The sequence below is a fragment of the Bos indicus x Bos taurus genome, chromosome 1, assembly GCF_003369695.1.
Source record: "Bos indicus x Bos taurus breed Angus x Brahman F1 hybrid chromosome 1, Bos_hybrid_MaternalHap_v2.0, whole genome shotgun sequence".
NCBI lineage: Eukaryota > Metazoa > Chordata > Mammalia > Artiodactyla > Bovidae > Bos > Bos indicus x Bos taurus.
The window spans coordinates 138,305,432-138,327,358 of NC_040076.1; the positions used below are offsets into that span (position 1 = coordinate 138,305,432).

A 21,927-nucleotide genomic window follows, 5' to 3' on the forward strand; every position below is an offset into this window, starting at 1 on the left:
GGTAATTCAAGAAGTTTTGCAAAGGAGACAAGAGCCTTGAAAATGAAGAGCTTAGTGGCTGGCCATTGGAAGTTGAAAGTGACCAACCGAGAGGATCATAGAAGCTGATCCTCTTACAACTACATGAGAAGTTGCTGAAGAACTCACTGTCAACTATTTGACAGTCATTTGGAATGTAAAGAAAACTGGAATCTGAAAAAAATCCAATAAAAGTTCATCGGTGCCTCTTGAGCTAACCACAAATCAAAAAAAAAAAAAATCATTGTTTTCAAATGTCATCTTCTCTTATTCTATACAACAACAATGAATCATTTCTCTATTGGATTGTGAGATGCAACAAAAAGTGGATTTTACATAACAACTGGCAATGACCAATACAGTGGTCAGACCTAGAAGAAGCTCCAAAGCACTTCTCAAAGCCAAACTTCCACCAAAAAAAGGTCACAGTCACTGTCTAATAATCTGCTGCCTGTCTGATCCACTACAGCTTTCTGACTCCCGGTGAAACCATTACATCTGAGAAGTATGCTCAGCAAATCCATGAGATGCACAGAAAACTCCAAGGCCTGCAGCTGGCACTGGTCAACAGAAAGCACCCAATTCTCCATGACAATGCCCAAGCACACATCGCACAACCAACACTTCAAAAATTGAATGAACTGGGCTACAAAGTTTTGCCTCATCTGCCATATTCACCTGACCTCTCACCAACCGACTACCACATCTTCAAGCATCTTGACAACTTTTTGCAGAGAAAACGTTTCCACAACCAGCAGGAGACAGAAAATGCTTTCTAAGAGTTCGTCAAATCCCGAACCATGGATTTTTATGCAAAGGAACGTTTTCATTTTTCTTGTTCAGTCAGTAAGTCCTGTCTCTCTGCAACTCCATGAATTGCAGCATGCCAGATCTCCCTGGCCTTCACTATTTCCCAGAGTTTGCTCAAATTCATGGCCATTGAGTCGGTGATGCTATCTAAACATCTCATCCTCTGCCACCCCCTTCTCCTCGTGCTCTCAATTTTTCTCAGCATCAAGGTCTTTTCTAAAGTGTCAGCTCTTTGCATCAGGTGACCAAAGTACTGGAGCTTCAGCACATCAGTCTTTCCAATGAATATTCAGGGTTGATTTCCTTTAGGATTGACTGGTTTGACTTCCTTGCAGTCCAAGGGACTCTCAACAGTTTTCTCCAACACAATTCAAAACAATCAGTTCTTCCCTGCTCAGCCTTCTTTATGGTCCAACTCTCACATCTATACAAGACTACTGGAAAAACATAGCTTTGACTACATGAATGTTTGTTGGCAGAGTGATATCTCTGCTTTTTAATACACTGTCTAGGTTTGTCATAGATTTTCTACCAAGGAGCAAACATCTTTTAATGGCTGCAATCACAGTCCACAGTGATTCTGGAACCCAAGAAAAGAAAATTTCTCATTGTTTCCACCTTTTCCCCCATCTATTTGCCATGAAGTGATGGGACTGGATGCCATGATCTTAGTTCCCTGAATGCTGAATCTTAAACCAGCTTTTTACTCTCCTCTTTCACCCTTATCAAGAGGCTCTTTAGTTCCTCTTCACTTTCTGCCATTAAAATGGTATTATCTGCATACCTGAGATTGCTGATATTTCTCCTGGAAATTTTTATTTTAGCTGTGAGTCATCTAGCCTGGCATTTCTCAGTCCAACATTTTGCAACAGGAATAAACAAACTTATTTCTCCTTGGCAAAAATGTGTTGACTGTAATGGTTCCTATTTTGATTAATAAAGATGTACCTGAGTCTAGTTACGAGGAATTAAAATTCACAGTCCGAAACCACAATTATGTTTGCACCAACCAGCTAGCCTTAGAAAATCATTCACCACAACCATATTCAGCATACAACACAACACTCCAATAAGCCAGTTTAATTACATCAAAGATAGTAACCTGTGTCTAGAAAAAGAATGTACCTCATTAGCTTTCTTATGCCTTCAGTCAACACATTTAAGTCTAGGGAAAAAAAAGGCTCAACTCTTTCAGTAAAGTTGCCTCAATCTACTGTCAAAGTAGTTGCAAAAACCTGCCTGTGGTACCAAGTAGTAGGTAAAATGAATAGGACAGAGAAGTTATCAGAAGGAATTAAAGATGGTCAACTATATATGTAAAGTGGATTAACTGAAACAAAACCAACCTAAGCAAAGCACTGCCAAATAAAACATGTGCTGATGAAGTGCTGAAAAGCTAACAGATGGGGGGAAACAATCACAACTAACCAAATACTCCACAAAGCATGTATTTCTCAATTTTATAGCATCAAGTGTTAAAATGTAGAAAGTATTCTCCTATTAAATTCACACTGTATATTTAATATATTATTTGCTGAATGGATAAAATATGTACGAATCCATATTCTGACATTTTTCTACATGCATGAGATAATTTTAGTTATTTGAGGTAATTCTCAAGTGCTGCTGCCCTTGTCTGCTCAGTTGTGTCTGACTCTTCTCAACACCATAAACTGTAGCCCACCAGGCTCCTCTGTCCATGGAATTTTCCAGGCAAGAAAACCTGAGTGGGTTTCCATTTTCCACTCAAAGGGAATCTTCCCAATTCAGGGATTGAACCTGCATTCCTTGTGTCTCCTGCACTGGCAGGTGGATTCTTCACCACTGCACCACCCTTGTGTAAATGAAAGCACTTAAATACTTTACCAAATCAAATGGTGTTTTGAAGTTTCTATGTCATTATACTGTAATGGGAAACATTTTCTTCTATCTATCCCAGTGAGGAAGTCTGCTTCTGAATAAGAAAAGAAGCATTCCAGAACAAATGGTAACCAAAACTTCCCAGGTTCAAATAAGGGTTCTTAGGCAGAGAAGAGGATTTATATTAAGTGACAGGCCTACTACATCTCTAAGGAAAAATAATTCAAGGTCTTTTCATTAACTAAGTATCAAGGATAGGAGGAAGGGACAAGAATGAGTAAGAAAGATATAGAAAGACCTACTAAGGGGAGAAAGAAGGTAATAAAGTAAAATTAACATTCTCAATACTTACTGTATTGTATTATTTCCACTCAACAATTAAAGCAATCTGATATCTTTCAAAGAATAAATTTTTAAGTACTTGGAAAAAAGACTTCTCTCTATTCCAGGATTAAATGAAGCTTGTACTTATTATAATTTCAAATGTCCTTCAGGCTTTCCATAACCTCCATATGAGAACACTCATGTTTTGGGACACATTCAGTTCAGTTCAGTCACTCAGTCGTGTCCAACTCTTTGGGACCCCATGAATCGCAGCATGCCAGGCTTCCCTGTCCATCACCAACTCCCAGAGTTCACTCAGACTCACGTCCATCGAGTCGGTGATGCCATTCAGCCATCTCATCCTCTGTCATCCCCTTCTCCTCCTGCCCCCAATCCCTCCCAGCATCAGAGTCTTTTCCAATGAGTCAACTCTTTGCATGAGGTGGCCAAAGTACTGAAGTTTCAGCTTTAGCATCATTCCTTCCAAAGAACACCCAGGACTAATCTCCTTTAGAATGGACTGGTTGGATCTCCTTGCAGTCCAAGAGACTCTCAAGAGTCTTCTCCAACACCACAGTTCAAAAGCATCAACTCCTCAGCGCTCAGCTTTCTTCAGAGTCCAACTCTCACATCCACACATGACCACTGGAAAAACCATAGCCTTGACTAGATGGTAGGTATTCAAAGAATGAAAGCTCCGAACATGTCAATTGCTATAGATGAGACTGGTGTGGCTCATGGACTGAGGTCTCCTTTCACTAGGTGCCTAACTCTGCCCCTTCAATGTATCCTACACCTAGTGGCAAGATTAAAGGTAACATCATTGCCAGCTGGTTATGACCTTCAAAGACAAATCCCAACCAATAAAATCTGAAGCAGAGCTTGGTTTCCAACACTCCACTGGATTCTGATTCCACCAGATATGTTCTATCTACTCCTAACTACTCCAGCTCTGGATCACATACCAGAACACTCACGGTGATTCTGCAGATTCTAAATTCTGCAGCTCCTCCATCTCTACCCAGTACTACCCTTTGATTGGGCTTCCCCAGTGGCTCTGGCGTAATGGTAAAGAATCCGTCCGTAACACAGGTGACTTGCAGGAGACTCAGGTTCAATTCCTGGGTTGGAAAGGTCCCCTCGAGAAGAAAATGGCAACCCGCTCCAGTATTCTTGCCTGGAAATCCCCATGGACAGAGGAGTCGGATGAGCTACAGTCCATGCATGGGGTTGCTAAGAATTGGACATGACTGAGCAACTAAACAACCACCACCACCTGTCAATTACCACCACCAAACCAATTGCTGCCTTGAGGCATTCTCTCATTTCACTCCAATCAGAAGTAACCTCTCCCTTACCGAAATTTTCTACTCCATTTTTTGTACTTCTCTTTCATTTACCTAAGAACTCTATCACACCTTCTCTGTGTTTCCCACAATGCATAATACTCCCATAAAGATCTACCGATTCACTACATGGACACCTCAAGAGACTCTATGAGAAAGACGTATAATTAAGGGAAAAAAATTTTAAATCATGTTTAGATATGTCACTTTTTTATACCTACTTTGATAATCTCAGTGTTTTCAGTGAATATTTAACACATTTACAATTAAAATAAGCAATAATACAGTGGGATTCTATACATCTTCCTACTATTTGTTCTCCACTTGAGCCAACTACTTATTCTATATTCCTATTTCTGTCCTTTTTTGTCCTTCTGTCCAAAAAATATTCCTATTTTTTGCCTTCATTTAAATTAAAAAAAGTTGTTTCTTTTCTTATACATTTTTTAAAATTTTAAGTATAGTTGATTTCAAATTATAGTATCAGTTCAGTTCAGTTCAGTCGCTCAGCCTTGTCTAACTCTTTGCAACCCCATGAATCGCAGCACGACAGGCCTCCCTGTCCATCACCAACACCTGGAGTTTACCCAAACTCATGTCCATCGAGTCGGTGATGCCATCCAGCCATCTCATCCTCTGTCATCCCCTTCTCCTCCTGCCCCCAATCCCTCCCAGCATCAGGGTCTTTTCAAACGAGTCAACTCTTTGCATGAGGTGGCCAAAGTATTGGAGTTTCAGCTTCAGCATCAGTCCTTCCAATGAACACCGAGGACTGATCTCCTTTAGAATGGACTGGTTGGATCTCCTCGCAGTCTAAGGGACTCTCAAGAGTCTTCTCCAACGCCACAGTTCAAAAGCATCAATTCTTCAGCTCAGCTTTCTTCACAGTCCAACTCTCACATCCATACATGACCACTGGAAAAACCACAGCCTTGACTAGACGGACCTTTGTTGGCAAAGTAATGTCTCTGCTTTTTAATATGCTATCTAGGTTGGCCAGAACTTTCCTTCCAAGGAGTAAGCATCTTTTCATTTCATGGCTGCAGTCACCATCTGCAGTGATTTCAGAACCCAAAAAAAATAGTATAGTTGATTTCAAAGAACAGTTAAGATCAAACCAGTCAATCCTGAAGGAAATCAACCCTGAATATTCATTAGAAGGACTGATGCTGAAGCTGAAGCTCCAATACTTTGGCCAACTTATGTGAAGAGCAACTCACTGAAAACGATTCTGATGCTGGGAACGACTGGGGCAAGAGGTGAAGGGGGAGACAGAGGATGAGATAGTTGGATGGCATCACCAACTCAATGGACATGAGTTTCAGCAAACTCTAGGAGATAGTGAAGGACAGGGAAGCCTGCGATGCTGCAGTCCATGGCGTGACAAAAAGTCAGACACAATTTAGTGACTGAACAACAATACAGTTGATTCTAATGTTGTTTTCATTTCTGCTATACAACAGTGATTCAGTTATACATTCTATTGTTTTTCCTATTCTTTTCCATTACGATTTATCACAGGACACTGAATATAGTTCCCTGTGCTATACAGTAGGACCCTGTTGTTTACTCATTCTATGTATCATAGTTTACATCTGCTAACCCCAACCTCCTGTTCCATCCCTTCCCTAAACCCCATACCCTTGGCAAATACAAGTATGCTTCCTATGTTTGAGTCTGTTTATTTCAAAGATAGGTTCATTTGTGGCATATTTTAAATTCCACATATAAGCAATATCACATGGGGTTACATATCTTTCTTTTTGCTGCAAATGGCATTATTTCATTCTTTTTCATGGCTGAGTAGTATTTTATTGTATATATGTACTTTCATTGTAAACAAATATCTATCCATTCCTGTGGATATGGAATGGATTAGGACATTCAGGTTGATTCCATGTCTTGGCTATTGTGAACAGTGCTGCTATGAACACAGAGGTGCATGTATCTTTTTGAATTATAGGTTCGTCTGGATATATTTTTTAGCCCCTTGCACCATATGAGGACATAGCAAGAAGGCGCCAGCAAGGAACGAGGAGGAGGGTCCTCACCGGGATGCAACCATGCTGGTCCCCTTGATCTTGGACTTCCAGGTGCCAGAACTGTAAGAAGTAAATTGATCGCTGTGGTAGTTTGTTAGAGCTGCTCGAACAGACTAGGACATCAAACTCACCTCAAACAAGCGCAAGTCAGCAGGAACCCTGTCCCCAACTGAAAGGCAAACTGTATCACCGGGAACTAAGTCTCGTGCAAGTGTATGCTCCAATTTTCCTTCACGCACACTGTAACATAAAATAGAAATAGCCGCAGCTGAAGAAAGCAAGCAAGACCACTTACTTTAAGAAATTCCTTCTAGTGGGCTTGCCTGGGAAAAATACATTGCATTATCACACAGTCACATACAAAAGGTATCTGCTGAATAAATCCATGTCTCAATAATCCAAATAAAATTAGAAGTAACAAAAGTTTTAATAGTACAACTTGCTATAATGAATAGAGCATGAATTTTTCATGTCAGATTAATGGCTTCTACCTTATGTTCAGACAATCTTGAGCCACAAGTTATATTGTACTAGTCACATTTAATTTCTACTTTCAAGAGTGGAAATCCATTATCAGAAACAAGGATCATACCAATGGCATTCTGGTGGCATAAGTTTACTTAGTTCTTCAAGAGATTTTTCTGAACGATATTCCTATTTAAAAAAAAAAAGAATATTAGGAAAAATATTTATAAAGAAACACAATAAGTACATTCTTAAGAACATATGCTATGTTAGACTTAAACATTTACCTAAACCATTATTTTAACATTTCTCCAAATTTTTATCTTTTGTTTACTTATACTCCCATGCAAAAGCACTTGCCCTTTATTAAATAACGTTAAATTATAGTGACCAAACAATCTTTTATAATTAAATATTCTCAACTCTATATTTCAATATTCAGTGTACAAACCTATGGTCAAGTTACTGATAAGAAAGTGAAGAAAACCAATACTAGTGTAACCAAAGAGTATATAATTTTCAGTCATTAAAAGTTAAGATTACTGAGCCTCATAATTAAGATAATTTTACTTTCAGTGTTTAATGACCAAGGAAGTCAGACAATTAAATGCAAATACACTGGCACTGAAGATTCACGCCCATGGCAACTGTAAAGGTTTGTGAAATAAGTCTGTGTAGGAGAAACATGAATTAAACAAGGAGACATGGCTGCCCTACCCCAAGAGACATGTTTCCCAAGACTCTGAATCACCCAAAGGGGAAATTGTCAGAAGCCCTAACTCTGTGAGGCTCAGTCTTCCTCCATCCATATAATCACAGCTGAGAGTCAGAGACATCCTTCAACACACTATACTGTTCAGTCCAACTTCCATGGACTGTCTCACTCCATGCAACATCACTGCTATTTTTGTCTCATTCTGCACTAAGTACACCAACCTTTTGATCTAAGGTTAAAAAGGGAGGAGAAGGAGTAGGGAGAGTAATGGAAGTGAAAGTTGGGGTGGGGGGAGTTCTGAAATGACTGCAGTGCTAGCACTAATCAAAACTGCACATTCATCACAAACATTTTCAAATAGAAAATGCAAAGTTATATAAGAATAACTTAGAAATAAATCTGTCTTTACTACTAAGGCAAGAGGAACAAATGTGAGAGTAAGGTAAATCTGTAAATATAAAAATCACAAGACACCCAGTGCAATATACAGCATAAGGAACATTATAATTTTGTATGGGGACAGATGGTTACTAGACTTATCACGGTGATCACTTCATAAGGCATACAAGTATCAAATCACTATGTAGGGCACCTGAAACTAACAATATTGTATGTTAACTATACCTCAATTTAGAAAAAAATTACAGACACCCCTCCCCTAACTATACTAAGATATTAAGGAATTTAGAAGTTTTCCAAAAATTCCATAAAAGGCTAGAAAATACTCACCAGTCCTAGATTCTAGTCATGTAAGACATAAAAGCTGCCCTATCTTTACCTCCCTCTTTAAACATCTTAGCCTTTACTCCCTACAACTACAAAGATATCACTGTATCAAAATGATCCTTCAACATACCACCAAAAACTTGACAGCCATCTCAAATGAACACCTAAAAGTTAAATTTTAAATTTACTGTAAAGGCAGCATCAATATGTAATTATACAGAACAATTAGCTATTTTTATGGCTGCAAGGAGGTATAACAGGGATGGGAAATGGAGATTAGAAAGGATAGTGGAGTCATACATAAACATTAAAAGACTATAAAAAGCACTCTTCTAAAATATAGGTAAAAACACAAATATAAATAGTACTAAAAAAATGAAGACTTTCTGAAAGATTTCTGACAGTTTTCTGACAAAGCATTAATGTAAGTTCAACAGAGAGTAAATAAGACCCTTGTAGAGAGGATTTTTAATTGTCACTTGTAGAATATTTTGTTCTGTCATAAGCACATTTGGGGAAAAGGCTCACATCTGTATAAAAAAATCAGAACTACCAATCTGAAACTGGGCTTTTGATAAATGTTTCAATGTGTTCTTGAGTTTTCCTTCAAACGGACCTAGCATAAAGATACTTGGCAGATGGTTTCAGTCATTAAGATTTAAGGTGTGCAACACCATTTTTGGTCAAAGTCCATACAATGTTAAAATCGTCATTTTGTGGAACTTTTTTTTGAGGGTAGGAGTTATTTACCAAGCTACTAAGGTCTTTGATGTTGTTGTTGTTTAGTCACTAAGTCATGTCCAACTCTTCTGCAATCCCATGGACTGCAGCCCCCCAGGCTCCTCCATGGGATTTCTCAGGCAAGACTACTGGAGTGGGTTGTCATTTCCTTCTCCAGGGGATCTTCCCAACCCAGAGATCAAACCCTGCATCTCCTGCATTGGCAGGCATATTCCCTACCAGTGAGTCACCAGGTAAGCCCATAAGGTCTTCCATACAAAATGATAATTCTGTAAGAATTCTTATGAAGCAAGCCACTCCACACGTCTGTAGCACTACTAGTGACGCAAAAGCATTCCAGCTACTGGTCCAACGGGTCGGTCATACCATGCAAATGACCATGAATGAGACCCAGCCTGGAATGACCTCTGCTAAACTAGCCCTCAACCTGCCTTAAGGTAATTTTTATGTTAAAACATAAAAAGCATTTCCTAGATACAGGATCCCTGATGGTGTACTAAAGCAACTCACAAAGCTGTTGCAGATAATCTGATTCCAACCGGCATTTTTACACTGGGTGGCTATAAAACAAATTACTAAATTAGAGATTATCACAGGACACCTGCATGATGACAGGAAATATCCAAGGAATATATCACAGATGCGAAAATAACCACAGCCACTTAAAATATGCTCTTTCGATTATAAACATGAACTTCAAATGACACATTACAGTTTTCCTTAAACTAGAATAATTCTTCTAGTCTTATTAACGATGCTTCAAATTTTTAACCATCAAATGACACCTGCCAACATTGTTCTAAAACCTGCAGAAGTTATTAGATATTTAAAGAAACATAAAACTAAGCCCATGTTTTTATTTATGTCTACACTGCTGCTGCTGCTGCTGCTGCTAAAGTCACTTCAGTCGTGTCCAACTCTGTGCATCCCCACAGACGGCAGCCCACCAGGCTCCCTGGTCCCTGGGATTCTCCAGACAAGAACACTGGAGTGGGGTGCCATTGCCTTCTCCACTAGTCAACAGAAATTCAGACATTATCTCTACAATATTCACATTAATTTTTTTAAACAGGGTTCCTTTTCATATATTTTCTTTACTGTCTCAGTGCCTGTGCTGAATGGGGGAGTTCGATCCAGATCAGAACATCCCTTCCATGGATGAAAAGGAGTCTGAACCCTGACCCAATTTTTTAACTGGAAAACATTTAAAAGAGTATTGCTGGGTTTTATTTCTATTTCTGTACTTTTTGTTTCCATCTGCTTCAGTTAACTTTAAATAGAAACACCATCAAATAGAAAACTAGATTTTCTTCATGCCACTGTCTATATCAAAGCAGTCGTGTTGGTTCCACAAACTTCCTTTAAGAGTTATTGTTTCTGAAATTATTTCAAAAACACAGAGCAAATTATTCTGAACATACCCATCCCCCAATAATTACACATTTTAACATAAACCAACTTGATGTTTTGAAGCAATTAACTAAAATACCATTTTATGATGTTATCAAAATAGACGTACTCACCTGAACGAAGGCGACCGTAACAACGATAAGTATTGCCTAAACAAAACAAAGAAACAAGTTTTTTAAATCAGACACTGCAACTTCTGAAATAATTATTAAATCATATTTTATTTTTCTGACTCTGCAGCCCCAAGACACCAGACACTAAGCACAGGAGAGCCAGGGAAGGACTCACAATTCTGCCTTGAGGCCTAGGGGTGGAAAAACCCACAGCTGACAGGAGTCTGCCTCCCCAGGATTGTTTCTTAAATGCTTTGATCTCAGGATCCCTTTACAAACTGAGGACCAGCTTTTGTTTATGTGACTAATAGCTACTGATATTTACCATATTAAATACTTCTTTAATTACTGGGTTTTAACTTACTAAAAAATATAAGCCCATTACATGTTAACACGTACAATATTTTTTATGAAAAACTCTTTTGCAATCCCACAGATTGTAGCCAACCAGGCTCCTCTGTCCATGGAACTTCCAGCAAGAATACTGGAGTGGGTTATCATTTCCTTCTTCAGAGGATCTTTCCAACTCAAGGATGAAACTCATGTCTCCTGAATAGGCAGGCAGATGCCTTACCACTGAGCCACCAGGGAAGCCCTATGAAAAATATATCCCTCCCCAAAATTGTGAGAAAAGTGGCAGTGTTTTCAATTTTTCTATCGTTGGTGTCCGCTTTAATACTGGGTTGGCCAAAAAATTCATTTGGGTTCTTCCATTCTCCTATCTGCTTCTGCATTTAATTTACTGACATATGTTAATTTGGCTAAAGCATATGAAAAAAATTCAACCTCATACAGATACTGTTGGAAAGGGAGGAGTTTATTTTAAAAGCCTTTTCAAATAATCGTGGTTTTTATTCTTAGCTACTACACCAAAATTAGACAACTGCTAGTAACTTTAAAAGTAATGTGCAATGTAGAATCTAAAACTAGATCAGTGAACTTTTCATAGTCTGTTACATTAGAATCAGTCTCCTTACTATTGTGAATGAATATTTTGTATCATCATGCACAGGTCATTTAGAAAAGGTTGATTCACTGGGTTATTCAAATCTTCCAAGTGTTGACACATTTTATAACTGTTAAAAAAAAAATCACATTCACTGAAATCCCTACTGATCTCATTAGAATAAGGTCTTAAAATAGGGGAGCTATCCTGCATAAAAATTTTGCAAAGTTCTAGTTACTACTGAAAGCTTGAATTTTACTATTGGTAACAAATTCTGTCAGTTGTTTCTCTTGTAGTGAAAGGTTATTTCACTCACTTTCAAAAAAAAGTATGCCAATTATTCAAGTCTTAATAACCACAGTTTGTGTATCAGTCATTCTTTGGAGTAAAAGGCTAGTTCACTTCAGCACACAACCTTTCCTTGGGACAATCCCCATACGTCAATGAGTACTTCGTATTTCATCACAAAGAACAATAAAAAGGTATATACTTAAGGATCAAAATTCAGTAAAATTAATTTTTACTGTTTTATTGAAAACATTACTAAGAGAAACAGTGAAAGAAAACAGTAAGTACTAAACAGTTTACTAGATGGGTGCCACTATCTTGATTCAGACCGAAGCTCTAATGGTTTTACCCACATCACTTTTGCTCCATTAATGCAAATGTCTATAGCAAAAAGACAAATACCGTTTTAGCTTTATGAAAGTAGTTCTGGCCTCACATGCTCCCTAAAAGAATCTCATAGACTCCCAGGAGTCCACAAGCAAAAGCTGGAGACTTTGAAGCTCTGTGTTCATTTCTCCTGTGCAGTTAAGCAAAACACACTTGCTTTAATCAATGCTTAGACTTACTATAAAATTTTATACTACAATGAAACAGAGGGGCAAGAAAAAAAAAAGATGAAAACTAGAATAACCTAGCTGGAGAGAACAAAATCTTACATAGTAAATATACAGTGCATTGTTAAATATTTTTAATTTCAAAAATGTCAGGCTTCAGTTCACAACTAGTCAAACATACTCTCAATTGGAAAGTAAAAGAAAGTAAATATTTAATTGGAAAATTATTATAAAATGTTTCACATCTATGAAATTATCAGGTTGTTAAATAATTTCCAAGGGTGCCAATCACAAACCCTTGAACATTACTTGAGATCACTGCAACTAAAACCAGAATCTAAAAAAAAAGCAAACCTGAAGAAAACAATAAGGCATCCCTCAATTCATTTTCTAAAATAAAAGCCAATCCTAATTTATACAATTAACTACCAATTTAAAAATACATATATTTTTCTTACCACAGTGATACTGACAGCATCATCAAACTGATGCATTAAAACACTGATGACTGCAGAAGCCAGAAGCAGCATAATAAGGGGATTTTTAAACTGAAAGTGAAAACAAATAGCAATTCAACAGTTTTGCATGAATGATAGTTGTATACCATCCAACAAAAGCCTTAAAAAAAGAAAACAAATATCACAGCATTATTATGTAAAACTAAGAATTGACCAATTCTTAGAATACACATGTATTTTTAGTACTTATTAATTTAACCAATAAGCTGTTCTGAATTTCTATTGGGTCTAGAATAAATGGAAAATGACTTTTAAGATAAAGATTTATATTAAGCACTGGTTAGAATATCTAAATTATGAACTTCAAACACTCTCATCAATCCTGTATTTTAAGTAAATGGACATAAATTACAATTCTGTGGTTGACTCACCCACCACAGGAACAACCAGATCCCACCCACCAGTGCAACTAAGAGCATACAATAAGATCCTCGCCACAGAAGAAGCTGAATATTTTCCCAACACTGGTTTCCCTGACATCTAGCTAGCAGAGACAACAGTATCTAAAGAAATAAAAACCACAGCACCAACTCAATCAAGAAGCTCTTAAAACAAACAAGCATCAGAACAACCCCAAATCCTTCCAGTTGCACATCCAGTTAAACATCAGAGCTCTGCTGCTGGATTGCCTTCCTCTGATGAAACGCTGCCAATAGCTGTCAAAGCTGCAAGGTCACTTTGCAAAGAATCCATCACAGCGGATAGCCTCAGCCTCTGGATATCATTAACTCTGAAATTAGACACCACCACCTCCTACTTCCTTTATGGTTCCATTCCCTGGCACAGCGTTTACAACTCTGCTTCACATCAGAATCTTGTGAAGGACTTCCAGCAAATGTCCACATTCACACCACAGCAAACAAATCAGAATCTCTGGGCACAGGACCCAGGCTTTAGCATTTTTAAAGCATTCCCCCAAGTCACTCTAATGCACAGAGGACTGAAAATAACTGCTCTAACAAAATAAAACTACATCTGCAATGTGGTTCAGGGTTTACAAACCACACACAAACTGAGTCAGAATACTGTTTGAATCCAATTCCTTGATTTTTTAAGCCCCAGAGGTGCTTCATCTACTAAAATACTACCTTGTACTAAAAACTGTGTAAGGATTAACCAAGAACGTATATTAAAGCACTGTGTAGACTATAAAACCCGCCAACGTTAGCTGTTATTATCACACTCTGAAAGCAAGGTCCACGATCATTTCATTTGCCCCTAAAAAAGCTGTGCCGTGGTACTAAGGACACTACCTGATAGATGGCAGGCTCTAGACAAATGTTTGTAGAACAACAAAGACGCTGTTCAATGTAGAGGAATGAAGAGTCACTCAGTGCTTTATGATTAACAACTGATATTTAATGCTAATTATAGCATTAATAATTAATGCTAATTATTACTTAACTATATTACAGGCACTATTTCATTTCATTCTCACAGCAATACCATGATGCAAGTACTCTGACTTTGAAACAGGATCAAGAAAGTAAAACATTAAATCATATTACCCAGTGATAAGTCAAATCACTGTAATTTGTAAATCCAGAATAAACTTCCTGAAGTTCTGGATGATGCGGAAATACGGTAAAGGTGAGCATACAAAAATACATAAAAAAATATTCCATTAAAAACAAGATGGACACAAAGTTCGTCCCTAAAAATTCAGTTTTTCTACTTTAGACAAATTCATTTAACAACAGGGTAAATTTTGGTTCATTAACAAGCAAGGCCCCATAGAAAAGTTAAACATAGATTTTGTAAAAAAAGAATCTAAAGATTAGAAGGCATTACAAAGTTTCTTTACTAAAAAGAATCTGTTTGACAAAACTAACTCTACTAGCTAAAAATTGGCCACAGGAAGTTTGTAGCTTTTCACTAACATGCTTATTATCAAGGTAAGAAAAACCCTACAGCAAATCTTTCTGAAAAGATTAAGATATTAATAAAATATAATAGGTTGGTGCAAAAGTAACTGCGGTTTTGCACTGCTTAACTTTGCCATTTGATATTGGAATACATTCTTAAATAAATGTGGTTATGTTATACATCATTTTAATGCACACTTCTCACTTTGTTTTTTTGCTAATGACTTATTACTTGCTATTTATGTTTATTTTAGACTAGGGAAATGATGTTAGACAAAAAGCAAATTCGAGCAATTTTCTTGAGTTCAAAATGTAAAGCAGCGGAGATAGCTCACAACATCAATGATGCATTTGACCCAAGAACTGCTAATGAATGTACAGTGCAGTGGTGGATTAAGAAGTTTTGCAAAGGAGACAAGAGCCTTGAAGGTGAGGAGTGCAGTGACTGGTCATCAGAAGTTGACAACGACCAATTGAGAGGATCATTGAAGGTGATCCTACACAAGAAATTGCCAAAGAACTCAACACTGACCATTCTATGGTCATTCAGCATTTGAAGCAAATTGAAAAGGTGAAAAAACTCCATAAGTGGGTGCCTCATGAGCTGACAGCAAATCAAAAAATCATCATTTTTAAGTGTCGTCTTCTCTTTTTTATGCAATGAAAACAAAGCATTTCTTGATCCGACTGTGATGTGTAACAAAAAGTGGATTTTATATGACAACTGGCAACAATCAGCTCAGTGATGGACCAAGAAGAAACCACCAGGGAAGCCACAAGAAACTCCAAAGCACTTCCCAAAGCCAAACTCGGATCAAAAAAAGGTCATGGTCACTGTTTGTTGGTCTGCTAAAGGTATCATTCATGATAGCTTTCTGAATCCTGGCAAAACCATTACATCTGAGAAGTATGCTCAGCAAATCCATGAGACACACCAAAAACTACTACGCCTAAAGCCAGCATCTGTCAAAAAAAGGGCCCAATTTTTCTGCACAACACCCGACCTCACAGTGCACAACCAACACTTCAAAAGTTGAACAAATTAGGCTACAAAATTTTGCCTCATCCACCATATTCACCTGACCACTCATCAACTGACGACCACTTCTTCAAGCATCTCAACAAGTTTTTGAAGGACAAATGCTTCCACAACCAGCAGGAAGGAGAAAATGCTTTCCAAGAGTTTGTCATATCCCAAAGCAAAGATTTTTATGTTACAAGAATAAACAAACTTATTTCTCATTGAAAAAATGTGTTGATTGCAATAGTTCCTATTTTGATTAATAAAGATGTGTTTGAGCCTAGTTATAATTTGATATTCACAGTCTGAAACCGCAATTACTTTTTAACCAACCTAATAATTAAAAATAGCTATTTTCTATTGATAGCTACTATCTCCTAAGATTATTATCTCCATTTTCTAGTTAACACTCAGAGGATAATAAGGGACACACAAGCTACTAATAGTAATAAAGAAAGGTGGAATTTGTAACCAGGCAGTCTGGATTGCCTTTTGCTAATTTTCTAAACTAGTCATATTACTTTAAAAAATACTAACATTTCTATAATAAAAAATATATATAAGACACTTCCAAAGGAAACTACTATATCACCTCCATGTGATATAAGCCCTTAAAGATTTACACACTAAAAATTATAGAAATTCCAACCGAAGAGTAAACTCTAACAAATCAAACAAATTAAGTAAAAAAAAAAAAAAATTTAATATTATTTTCTTTCTCCATAAATAACTTCACAAAAGTCAAAAAATACATTAACAAAAATACATGTAAAGTACACAGCATGAGAAAATAAAAATATACCTGAGAAATATACTTCTTCCATAGTGGCTCATCTTCACTGATATCAAACTCATTCCAGCCATGGAAGGCTCTCCTATGACTTACTTCACATTTGTTTAGACCATTCTGAAGATCAGCCTATGAGATTTTATATATAAAAGTTACTGAAAATATTAGCAGAAAACAAAGGAGAAAACACAGAAAAAGTACATAGGTATGGTCATATTTACAGGAACTTCTGTGACAGTCAAAATTAATCTATGGGGACAAAGCGTATCAGTGACTGCCTGGGGCCAAGAGCAATGGAAGGATTAGCTACAAAAAACACGTGGAATCTATTTAGAGTGATGAAAATTTTCTACATCTTCATTGTGATGATGGCTATATTTGCCAAAATGCAAATTGTATATTTAATGAGTACACTGTAGTCTACATAAATTATATCTCAATAAAAATTGTTAATATAAGCAACTAGATTAATAAACAAAAAATTATGATTTTTATGTGGAAAGAGGAGTAACACAAACCAGTGACAATGTACAGAAAGCAAACTGTAAGTACATTTTAACTAGTTTTCTTGGTTCCCACTGTTGTCTTACTGTCTTCTAAAATTAGTTTCTCCAAAAGATTATGCATCTTTCCTGTACTCTGAGCCTATCAAAACTGAGGTTGGTATTACCTTTTGTTCTTAGACTGTACATTTATTCCAAGAAGAAAATCTGTGGTTCCTAAATTACTGAAAATAATGAAGTTAAGTCCTCAAACACCACCTACATTCTTCAGTCACTACCTCTCCTGACTTGTTATTTGAAACTATCAAATAGAATGAAATTACTTGCATCTCTGAAGTAGTTTCTCTGACCAAAAGCTTTATAATAGAGGTCAATAACAGAGTCTTGCGATACCTAAATATATTTAAAGTAAGTGGCTTTAAAACAGAGTATAAATACAACCCGCCCCAAAAAAACCTTTACAAAAAAAGGGGGGTTATGCAATGTTTTTAATGCATTATTAAATTATGTGAATTCTGAAGAGAAAATTTTAAATATTCTTTTCCTCATGTTTCATTAGACTGTGAAAAACTAGGAAGAGACTAAATTACATAAGCAAAAATTTATTTGCAGTTCCAAACTTATATTTAGCTTTTACAGTAGGAAACATAAAAAAGGATAAAACTCCTAACTCCACTTATGTTATAATTAAATTGATCACTTTCCTAATCCAACTAATCCTCACACAGCACTAACAGTTTCTGGGAACACTAATGATCCAGAGCTGCACCATCCTATCAGGCAACCACTAGCCACACACACCTGCGGAACAGAGAATTCTACTGGATAGCACTTAGCTAAGTGGCTCATTCTACTATACACTCCCTTCCTCCCCACCAAGAACTTACTTGGAGAATGCTTGCAACTTCACTGACTGGTAATTCACTTGCTTTTTTTGATGTCAAAACCGGAATCATTGTCTCATTTTCAGCATTAGGAATTTTTTGAAAACGTGCAACCTAGGAAACAAAACCAAAGGAAAAATATTTGCATATACTAAACAATTCTAATGCTGTCCAGAATAAATGAAAATTCAAATGTTCCCAGAAACTTTTATCACAGTTAAAAAACAAATATTTTCAGACTAATAAAGAGTATCCAGTCCTATTAAGATAATTTTATACTAACATGCTATTCTAAAAAGCACATTTCAGAAAATAAGCTACCACTGAAAGCTAGAATACAAAATAATTTTCATACTGCAAAAAAAGATGCTATTTCTACACCAAATTAATCAGTAAAAAGTAAAACAGATGTCCTGTCTAGCAGATTCCAATCATTACACAGAGTCATAATCCTCTAAACTCATTATGTTTAACATGAGGTACAAGGAACAGCTAAGCTTGTTCCATTCTAACACTACTGTTGATCAGCTCATTTCTTAACTATCCGGGCACCAGGCTACTCTGCCAAAGCACCAACACAGAACATGAGACTTATACATCCATTCCCAAACTAGAGGAAATGGAAAGCAGAGACCAGACAAGCAGAGGACACATAGGAAGAGTGAAGGGACAAGCAGAATGAACCTTAGAGATGACAGTAACCATGACACCTACTCGACATAGCTTCATAAACAAATATCTACACAAAGTGTTTTAACACAGTTCTAGAAATAAATCCCCAATCCACACTTCTTTGTAGACAAAGTTTTGACGAAGTATGTGAAAGAGAGACAAAAGCTACACACTGAAACTTTAGAGAAGAAAACAATTCAGTCGCCTGCCCCACATCCACTGATTTAAACAATACTGAAAATGAAGTGATCATCTTAACGCCAAGACACAAATCTTTAAGCTATCAGGTGAAATGTTTTCAATCCTGAATAATCAACAAACAGGATTAAATATTCCTCTAAAGACAATTTTAAGACAACATATAAGGTCAAAGAATAATAATTTAAGTTAAAGGGTCACTATAGAGGCCTCTATTCATTAAAAAAAAAAAGCTGTACTTACTCCAAAAAATAGTAAATAGCAATAGCAATGTAAATAACCAAGTTTTGGAACAATCATATGCATGTTTTCTAATCCCACCTATTACAAAGGCAATAAATATTTAAGTATTTTAAAGAAAAGACCATAACAATTTTTCCTTTAATGATAAGATATTAGTGACCAAAAATTCTTAAGAAATTGAAAACAGAGTACCTTTCTCAACATGGTTATTTTATCTTGTGAAATAATTAAGAAGGATCAAATAGGTTTCCATTGCCTGCAGTGACAATGTGATTAAGAAAATCTTTTATTTCTAAGGTTCATATATATCAGTTTCTTCATATGCGAGGATAAATAGTGCCTAAAGTTGTTTGAGGATTACATCCATTTATGGAGCATTCACCCAACTAGTAATAAGCACTGAAATAGCTGTTTTTCCCAAAACTAATATTTATATGTACATTCTCAATAATATAATGAGCTCAGTAAAGAAGCAAATCATTAAAGTTAATAAAGCTAGATTTGCAACAGTTCTTCTATTAAATATATTACTACTCATAAAAACACTTTTTAAAAAGTTATCCTTTGGTATTTGAAACATAATAGGGTCTATGCTGGAATACACTACATAAAATCCCTCAGGAGCATTACATGGGCTCAAAAGAGGTCAAAAGAAGGAAGTGAGACTATTTCACTTAATAAAGGATAAGATAACCCTCTAAATATAAGAAAGGAAGAGGGCAACCCAAAACCAAAGGGTGACTTTACAGAAGACCAACATCAGACTTAGAATGAAGGGTGCCCGATGCTAGGGATGGTGGCAGAGCTGGATGGCCATCCACGGTAAGAACCGGTTTCCACAACACAGAGGGGACACAGCACAGAAAATTCTTGCTGAAAGGCAATGATGCTAACTGTATTTATGCTCCCTAGACTCCATGCCAACTTAAAACTATGAGATCATTAAGTTTTAATCCTATTATCTTTTTAAGCAAATGTTACTGACATTGACCAACTGTGATGCATTGTTAGTTATATAGATCATAGAAATATTTTATCAAAGCAAGATCCTCTATGACCCACCTACTATGGTAATGGAAATAAAAACGAAAGTAAACAAGTCAAACCTGATTAAACTTAAAAGCTTTTGCACAGCAAAGGACACTATAAGCAAGGTGAAAAGACAACCTTCACAATGGGAAAAAATAATAGCAAATGAAATAATGGATAAATGATTAATTTCCAAAATATACAAGCAGCTCATACAACTCAATACCAAAAAAACAAACAGCCCAATCAAAAAGTGGGAAAAAGAACTAAACAGACATTTTTCCAAAGAAGACATACAGATGGCTAACAAACATGAAAATATACTCAACATCACTCATTATTAGAGAAATGCAAATCAAAATTACAATGAGGTATCACCTCACCCCAGCCAGAATGGCCACCATCAAAAAGTCTACAAACAATAAATGCTGGAGAGGGTGTAGAGAAAAGGGAACACTCTTGCACTGTTGGTGGGAATGTAAATTGATACAGCCACTATAGAAGATGGTATGGAGATTCCTTAAAAACCTAGGAATAAAATAAAACCACCATATGACCCAGTAATCCCACTCCTAGGCATATACCCTGAGAAAATCAAAATTGAAAAAGACACATGTATCCCACTGTTCACTGCAGCACTATTTACAATGGCTAGAACATGAAAGCAACCTAGATGCCCATCAACAGATGAATGGATAAAGAAGGTATGGTACATATACACAATGGAATATTACTCAGCCATAAAAGGAACGCCTTTGAGTCAGTTCTGATGAGGTGGATGAACCTAGAACCTATTATACAGAGTGAAGTGAGTCAGAAAGAGAAGGATAAGTATCATATCCTAACGCATATATATGGAATCTAGAAAAATGGTACTGAGGAATTTATTTGTGGAAGCAGTGGAGAGACAGATATGGAAAATAGACTTGTGGACATGGGGAGATGGGAGGAGAGGGCAAGATGTATGGAAAGAGTAACATGGAAACTTCCATTACCATGTGTAAAATAGACAGCGGATGGGAATTTGCGGTATGGCTCAGGAAACTCAAACAGAGGCTCTGTGTCAATCTAGAGGGGTGGATGGGGAGGGAGATGGGAGGGAGATTTAAAAGGCAGGGGATATATGTATACCTATGGCTGATTCATGTGGAGGTTTGACAGAAAACAACAAAATTCTGTAAATCAATTATCCTTCAATTAAAAAAAAAGAATATTTTAATTTGTTCATTACTCTTTCAACTAACACCTGCATTTATTGAGAATCTGACTCTGTGCTCGGCCCTTAGAATTTAACAAAGAGCAAAGTGACGGGGAGGACAATTGGAGGGAAGACAGACATTAACAAGAATAGCACAAAGGAAGAGAAACTGAAATAGTCGCTAAGGCTGAGCCAAAGCCTAAACGACACCCAGCTGTGGATGTGTCTGATGGTGCAAGTAAACTCTGATGCTGTAAAAAAACAATACTGCATAGGAACATTGGAATCTTAGGTCCATGAGTCAAGGTAAATCGGAAGTGGTCAAACAGGAGATAGCAAGAGTGAAGATCAACATTTTATGATCACTGAACTAAACTGGATGGGAAAGGGTGAATTTAATTCAGATAACCAATATATCTACTACTGTTGGCAAGAATCCCTTAGAAGAAATGGAGTAGCCCTCACAGTCAACAAGAGTCCAAAATGCAGTACCTGAGTGCAATCTCAAAAATTACAGAATGACCTTGGTTCATTTCCAAGGCAAAACATTCACCATCACAGTAATCCAAGTCTATGCCCCAAACACTAACACCAAAGAAGCTGAAGCTGAATGGTTCTATGAAGACCTACAAGTCCTTCCAGAACCAA

At 36.8% G+C, this 21,927-nt stretch overlaps 1 protein-coding gene across 4 annotated transcripts in view; it reads right to left on the reverse strand.

Moving 5' to 3' along the window:
- ATP2C1 (ATPase secretory pathway Ca2+ transporting 1) overlaps positions 1-21,927 on the reverse strand; it is a 126,660-nt gene that overhangs the window by 61,278 nt on the left and 43,455 nt on the right. For all 4 annotated transcript variants that reach the window (XM_027546192.1, XM_027546209.1, XM_027546202.1 and 1 more), the window contains 6 exons: positions 17,943-18,053; positions 16,565-16,681; positions 12,817-12,906; positions 10,571-10,606; positions 6,993-7,054; positions 6,532-6,640 (listed from right to left, as the gene is read on the reverse strand). In XM_027546192.1, coding sequence (XP_027401993.1) covers positions 6,532-6,640; positions 6,993-7,054; positions 10,571-10,606; positions 12,817-12,906; positions 16,565-16,681; positions 17,943-18,053 — 525 coding nt within the window. The remainder of the gene's footprint in view (positions 1-6,531; positions 6,641-6,992; positions 7,055-10,570; positions 10,607-12,816; positions 12,907-16,564; positions 16,682-17,942; positions 18,054-21,927) is intronic.